At 36.3% G+C, this 8,384-nt stretch overlaps 1 protein-coding gene across 1 annotated transcript in view; it reads left to right on the plus strand.

The window, feature by feature from the left end:
* LOC107698991 (thrombospondin type-1 domain-containing protein 7A-like) overlaps positions 1-8,384 on the plus strand; it is a 132,748-nt gene that overhangs the window by 74,824 nt on the left and 49,540 nt on the right. The window contains exons 5-6 of the mRNA XM_016500125.1: positions 213-368; positions 5,522-5,725. Coding sequence (XP_016355611.1) covers positions 213-368; positions 5,522-5,725 — 360 coding nt within the window. The remainder of the gene's footprint in view (positions 1-212; positions 369-5,521; positions 5,726-8,384) is intronic.

Raw genomic sequence — 8,384 nt, forward strand, 5'->3', positions numbered from 1 at the left:
TACTCCCAATTTTACTATATTTTTTATTAAATGCAGCCTTTGTGAACATAAGAGACTTCTTTCAAAAACAAAATCTTCTGAAACTTTTTATCTGAAATAATTTTGGACTTATTGTTAGAAAATTATATGCGTAAATGAACTGTATATTCTTGTTCCATTTGTGGTACATCTATTTTTATAGGGACTGTAACAAAGTGTGTCTGTTTCCTCAGCCTTGCGGCCAGTGAACAGTGACCTGTGTCTGGGCGTTTCTCCTAACACCACCCAGCTCTGCCATATTCCCTGCCCTGTGGAGTGTGATGTGTCCTCCTGGAGAGCATGGGGGCCCTGCACCTTTGAAAACTGCCAGGATCAGTCCACAAAGAAAGGTAAGCTTAAACTATATGACCAGTTCATCTTTTACTGTTGTGTTTGGAGAGCAGTCGTTTCCCCCATCTCGCTAAAACAGAGCGGATCAATAAAACGTCCTCTTTCATTGTAAATCACATGAATTGTGTACGGTAAGCCTTTCAACACATAACTCACACCGGCCCACCTCTCACCTCTGTCTGCGCCATCAGCATCTGGGCCATAAACTTATCAGTGCCTACTGGGGCAGAAGATTCATTTTCTCAAAGGTTTTATGAACCAGGACCATTGTAGAGGGAACAACACACAAAAGGGACCCACAGAAAAATAAAACATGTCACGAAAGTGACAAAAGACAAATCATGGGTTAGATGGCTTCAAAGAGACAAACACAAGCTTCAAATGGTCTCTGGAAGGAACCGAATCTGCTGGATTCACAGGATGGTGGCTTACCGAATGCTGCTGACAGTTGGTATAGTGTATCAAAGGTGCTGGCACGCTGGCTGCATTTCTCGTTAATTATGGCTGGGACAGCGACCCGTGCCATGACTAATGCATATTGACTCTTCCCTAATGAAGCGACTCAAAAGGATGGGATGGGAGGAAATTCTCCACCATGCATCTTAATGATGGATTCTCTGTGAATCTGTGTTCCACTCTCTCTTTTCAAACGCCCACAGTTCATACTTCATGCCATATAGCTGTAATGGCAGGTCTCAGCACTTGTGTACCGTATGTACAGTATGTAGGCTATCATTATTCAGGGAGATGTGGCGAAAGGAGTAAAGGCTTTTTTTTTTTTAATTTTTTTTACAGTATCATCAAACAGTATCTCCCACACAAGGACAGAATAGAACTACAACATCAGTGCTTATTACATTAACAAAATGCATCAGTGATCATTAGCTTTAGGATCACTGATATAAAATCTGTATTGATGCAGAAAAATGAAGAATATAAAATTCATGAGCACCAATTCCACCATCGTTTTTAATAGATTTAAAATGAAAACAAACAAACAAAACTTCTAAAAATATATTTAATATATACACTATTCCATTTTTAAAAGAAATGAATACTTTTATTCAGCAATGACACATTAAATTGAAGTTTGGGGTCAGAGTTTCTTTTTCTTTTCTTTTTTTTCTTTTTTTTTTTAGAAATATTACTTTTATTCAGTAAGGACACATTAAAGTGATCAAAAGTGACAGTAAAGACGTATAATTTTACTTAATGTTAACTAATATATTGAAATGCTTCACATCACCTTTTAAGGTACAGATGGAACCAATTCCACCATCGTTTTTAATACATTTAAAATGAAAACAAACAAACAAAACTTCTAAAAAATATATTTAATATATACACTATTCCATTTTTAAAAGAAATGAATACTTTTATTCAGCAATGACACATTAAATTGATCAAAAATGACAGTAAGGACATTTATAATATTATAAAAGATTATTTCTGAGAACCCTGAGGAAAAAAAAAAAGATAATAAGACATTTTTCTTGAGCACTAAATCACCATATTGGAATGATTTCTAAAGAATCAGTGGAACATTTAAAATATAATATAATATATACAAAGGTTTTATGAACCAGGACCATTGTAGAGGGAACAACACACAAAAGGGACCCACAGAAAAATAAAACATGTCACGAAAGTGACAAAAGACAAATCATGGGTTAGATGGCTTCAAAGAGACAAACACAAGCTTCAAATGGTCTCTGGAAGGAACCGAATCTGCTGGATTCACAGGATGGTGGCTTACCGAATGCTGCTGACAGTTGGTATAGTGTATCAAAGGTGCTGGCACGCTGGCTGCATTTCTCGTTAATTATGGCTGGGACAGCGACCCGTGCCATGACTAATGCATATTGACTCTTCCCTAATGAAGCGACTCAAAAGGATGGGATGGGAGGAAATTCTCCACCATGCATCTTGATGAATTTTCTGCGAATCTGTGTTCCACTCTCTCTTTTCAAACGCCCACGGTTCATACTTCATGCCATATAGCTGTAATGGCAGGTCTCAGCACTTGTGTACTGTATGTACAGTATGTAGGCTATCATTATTCAGGGAGATGTGGCGAAAGGAGTAAAGGCTTTTTTTTTTTTAATTTTTTTTACAGTATCATCAAACAGTATCTCCCACACAAGGACAGAATAGAACTACAACATCAGTGCTTATTACATTAACAAAATGCATCAGTGATCATTAGCTTTAGGATCACTGATATAAAATCTGTATTGATGCAGAAAAATGAAGAATATAAAATTCATGAGTTTGAGGAATTTCAGTTGAATTGCCCAAGATCAGTTGATTTTTTTTCATATCTATCTATCTATCTATCTATCTATCTATCTATCTATCTATCTATCTATCTATCTATCTATCTATCTATCTATCTATCTTGGGGGACCAAACAGTAAAATATTATATAATTTTTGTGATTATAAATATGTATTTATATTTGTATGATTTGATATTATGACAGTATAATTTCATTTTATTACTATATATTCAGATTTATTATTGCATATTTTAATATGTAAATATACGTATGTATCCAAGTGAATGACTTTATTTTTGCAGTTACCTCTTGCAATGTCTTGCTCCCCTCTAAAATAAAGTAAAATGTATAATTTAACAATATTTCAAGTATTTTAATTTAGACATTTTTAAACATCAAATGTTTCTGAAAATTTTCACAATCTCGATTCACATTCTGGAATTAAATTTGAACCAAAATCATCTTTGTAACAGAACTCAGTTCTCAATAATGCCGTGCAGTCCTGGTTTGATGTCACGGAACAACCAAATCCTGTGCTGTCTTGCCTTCTACAAATGATGGATGCAGATATAAACTGTTATTCTGACAGTGAGACTGTTCTTTTGTAATATATATTGATAATCTTTATTATAGCCTGAACAAGCTACAAAAATAAGCTTGATGGGAGATAAAGTACAAATTACATGTGACATCTTAACCTGAGGCCCCAATAACATGTCAGTGTGCACCTTAGACGTGATGACCCATGAGATCCTGATGAGATTTTTGTCCGCCTGTGCCTTTTGTCTATTTTTGATTAACAGGGGCTCATATGAAACCCAGTATCGTGCTTTTGTCTGATAAAGAGACAGAGGCAGCATATGCCATCAGACACCTCCGGGCTGACTGACAGGACGTGATACTATCCCCTTACACACCCACAATGAGCTCTACACTGACCTTCTGATTAAATAAAGCCAGGAGGAGAGTGCAGGACAGAAGTAATCAGAAAAAGGGACAACACTGGCATCTCCAACTAACTCCTCAAGGCCCGCCTCTCTCGTATTACCTTATCGGCCCCAGACAGCAATGTGGATTAAACCAGAGGCCAGGGACCAGAGAGAGGAGGGTGATGGCAGGGTACATGTAGGTGACCTTGCGCCGGTCATGGGTCCAGTCCACCCATTTTTATCCCTCTGGAGCCCTTTTCCTGCCCTTGAATGGGAATACCCCTGGCGCCAAAACCTCTTTTGTATTAATGGATTTATGAATGCATTAGTCCCTTTGGTGAAAGTCAAGCGTAATGAGGAAGGAATAATAAAATTCATAATGATGAGCTGCTCCAGTAATTTCTGTCATCTTGCACACTTAATGGACTGACATGTTTAATGCAATATTACAGTGATTGTGCAATGACACACTGAGACAGTTTAGAGGGCTAACGGAAGGGATTAATTAGTTAAGTCAATTAGTTAAGACACTAGTCGGGTAAGCGTTGGGTCGGTGTGAACTTCAGGAGAAAAATTTCTCCATCCACAAACTGCTTAATTTGGAAAAGCATGAATACAATTTGTGACTAATTGAAACGAATGATTGTCCAACAACATCACAAAGTGATTATTTTATCTATTCTTTGTAAGATATTTGTGTATAATATATATATATATATATATATATATAATTTCCTACATTCCTTTTATTTTCCTAAAATGTTATGTTATAGTACAATAAACAGTATATTAATATTTATAGTGCATTAATTATATATAATATAATCTTTGTCAATGTTATTTTAAAATTATTTATATACTATTATAGTAATATTTTGTTTTTTTATCTTTTATAGTTTTCATTTTAGTTTTAGTCATTTTCTTGCATACTATTTCACATGTATCCTGTTCCCAAAGCGAGCTTAGCCTGCTTTTGTTGTTGTTGTTGTTGTTGTTGTACTGTTCCTCTTCCTCTGGCCCCATAGTGATAGGCCTAATTTTATTTTATTTTCCACGAGAGGTGAAGGCCATGCGTCGCTCAGCTGCCAAATCACGGGCCGATAAAAGCCGCACCGATTCTGTCGCAGTTAATGCTGCTCCTGCAGTCCAGCCCACTGAGACAGCGGACATTGTCCCGGGACGCCTTACCAAGTCCAGCTGGACCAGCATGCTCTCCCAGGAGGAGGGTGAGGAGGTAGTGGTAGACATTATCGCAGAACTGATAGAAGGAGTGATGGACAGATGCTATCAGGTGTATCTAAAAAGACAGGTGAGCGGAATTATAAGTTTGAGAGTGTACAATGTGTAATCATCCAGACAATGCTATTTTAGTATCATTAAATGACTATTAGGGTTTTATCAATATTTAAAATTATTTTAAATTTTCTGTTTTCATTTGAATTTTGGTTAAAAAAAAATAATTTTTGTTGTGTGTTTTTGTTATTATTATTATTATTATTATTATTATTAAATATTTCTATTTAGCCTTATTTTTTGATTTAGTAATTTTAGTACTTCAAGGCAACATGTCTAATTTTTTATTTTTATAAAATAAATTTTACAAAATAGTTTATATAATAATTTTTAATCTAATATTTATATTTTATTTGATCTTTATTTGAGTTAATGAATAGTTTAAGGGTCTTTGTTTGTTTGTTTTGTATAATGACCTGTTATTGCATGATATAGCCTATTTGAAATTATGTGAATGTGAAAGCTTGTTGAATTTGCAATAAAGAGAAAAAGTAATTTGAACAGATATATTTACTAATCAATTACTTTTTTGGATGACTGTTTGATTATTTTACATGATTCAACTTTTATGCACTCTTTACTCCCACGATTAACTCAACCGACTAAATCAGTGACACAGATAACTTTGAGTCTCATCTGTGTTCTTTGACAGGTTTCAAACTGAGGAAAAGGAAAATCATGAATGAGCCCACAGGTGGCACAGGAAATTGCCCCCACCTGACGGAAGCAATTCCCTGTGAGGAGCCTAGTTGCTATGAATGGCTGCTGGTGAAGCTGGAGGAATGTGTGCCTGACAATGACAAAGCATGTGGACCGGGAACCCAGAACCCACAAGTACAGTGCGTCAACAGTGATGGTAAGTGATACGTACACCTTCCATCTGCGTGATATGGGACTGTCCATTCATAAACATTCAAGCTAATTAAAAGTCTTTGCCTGAATAGACTTTCTATTTAAGGGTCGTGTCCTGGCCTGCAGTGTGTCGAATGCAGCAACAAACTCAGATTGTTTTGTTCTTGTACAGCTGGGTCCATTCTTGAACTCTGTCCATAGGGCTTATGTTCTGGACTCATGCCCAATGCCGTAATTGCTGTTTTTGCACAGGCGGCTGGTAGTACTTCTCTATTGTTAGAGTGGCCAGAGGGGAAATTCAGAGCAATAAGAAGTGGCACCGCTGCCTTTTAGTCTTCTAAACACAAAGCCACATGTGCTGGGGCGGTCTACCGTCTAACTAGCCCAAGGCCCCCAAACTCTCCAATAGCGTCTGGATGTTATTGGCTTGACTGAGTACACGGTAGCTAGGGAAACCAACACCAGCACCATCTGCACCAACTGTGAGATCAGAGAAAAATGGGGACAAGCACATGCCTGGATCTGTGACCAATGGCTGATACTAATGCCTCAATATACTGATTAAGAGGAGACCCGGGATGCCTGCAACACTTCTGTAACTCAGAGTTTTTGTGGTAGGTTGTAACTTGTTTCACTATCAGAAAACATGGACATCCGTCTAAATTTGGCATTTTGTTGGTAAAATTATTTTTATTCCAACCCCCAGAAATGATTTTACAAATCGGTAAATTATTGAACAAATACAATTTTATTCATCAAGAACACATTATATTGATCAAAAATCACAATAAACATAATTATGATGTTACAAAAGATTTCTATTTCAAATAAATACTTTTCTTTTAAACGTTCTATTCATCAAGGTATCCTGAAAAAAATCCCAGTTTCCACAAAAATATATTAAAATATATCAAAATAGAAAAGTCATTTTAAATTGTAATAATATTTCACAATAGTGCTGTTTTTTATATACATCTATTTTTGATCAAATAAACGCAGTCTTGGTGAGCATAAGACTTATTTCAAAAACGTCAAAAAATCTTACCGATCCCAAACTCTTAATGGTAACATACATACAAACAAAGAAGAACATGAAACACAAATTACCTAATATTGCTTAAGCTCTCAGTGGATTTCGAGTTATTACATTGTTTACTCTTACTGTTTGAGAAGCTTTTGTCAAAAGCCACTTTTATATCTAATTATGTAGGGCTGGAAAATCTCCCATCTGTCTTTGTTTTGATTTATATCATTCATACAGCCTAAAACACCATAGATATTTGAGAAAAGAAACGACCCAGATATATTGTACTAACAGTTTTTTAATGGGATTTTATGGATGAACACTTCGCTCTGGTTGATGAGGGAGTGAAATTCAGTGCCACAAACCCGCAATTCCGATTCATGCGATCTAATTTCATATAATAGAGACTAGAGCATAGCTGAGTGAATATTTGAACAAACAAAGTGGAAATCCTGTCTCCAACGTGTGGAAGTGAAATAGGTTAATTCAGCGAGCTTATCAAAAATAATTAACCTTAAATTATTGTGGATATGAGGGACAAGTAGAATATTCCATTTTTTAAAAACAGAACCACCAACTCTGTGACTTCTTTCTCTTTGCCTTCCGTATTGTTAATGTATTGTCTGGAGGTGCGGCACGACTCGGCTTGCATTAATCAATTATGAGCACACATCGTAATTGTATTTTATATCCTCACATTTCGCTCCTTGTTCCAGTAAATTTCAGTGTGCAGACATGGCAATTACTGCGACATTCCTGAACCTCAGCATTCACATCGCTAATGAGGACTCGGGGGAGAGAGAAAAAGACGAAGAGTGAGGACAGAAAGAGAGAGGCAGAGAAAGGCGTCTGCCTGTGTGTGTGTGTGTGTGTGTGTGTGTGTGTGTGTGTGTGTGTGTGCAACTCACTCAGTAGAGAGGCAGCGAAAGGCTCTTGTGTGTGTGTGTATGTGTGTCTGTGTGCAACTCAATCAGTTTTGCAAGGCTCATAATCAAGCATCCCATTCACACCAACTGAAGGTGTCATACTGCATGTGCCTCAGCTGTCACCACAGAGACGACTGCCACCTCCCCCCGGCCCTCCAACAAACCTCATCTCCTAGACAGTTACCCTGAAACACCTTCCTTAACATGCCACGTATAACAACTGTACTTTATATAGCAGGCTGATTCTATAGCTTAAGCAGCCATGCATTAAGCAGGTCGATGACCAATTAATTAAACAAAGAAACTGATCACCCTGTATTAACCCTAAAATGCATAGCTCAATTTTCTCATCTTGAATAATATATACATATATATGTGGGTCAAAATGGTCCGGGATAAAATATGATACATTTACTTTATAGCACTGCTTGTTTTGTCATTAAAATGGTAATTTAATTATTTAGACTGTAGTTTGTGGGTCAGATTTTGCCTGGGGACCAAAATGTCTTAATTAACATACTAAATATGTTGTTTCAAACCTGTAACTTTCCTGTAACTGTGGAACACAAAATAATATATTTTAAAGGATGTTTTTACTTTTTTGGCGATACAATGAAAGTCAGTGGAGTCCAAAACAACATCTGACCCCATTGAATTTCATTGTAAATAAATAAAATAAATACATATTTTGTGTTTCATAAAAAGAAAAGAAA

The sequence above is a fragment of the Sinocyclocheilus anshuiensis genome, unplaced genomic scaffold (genome assembly GCF_001515605.1).
Source record: "Sinocyclocheilus anshuiensis isolate Anshui unplaced genomic scaffold, SAMN03320099.WGS_v1.1 scaffold74, whole genome shotgun sequence".
In the NCBI taxonomy this organism is placed as follows: Eukaryota; Metazoa; Chordata; class Actinopteri; order Cypriniformes; family Cyprinidae; genus Sinocyclocheilus; species Sinocyclocheilus anshuiensis.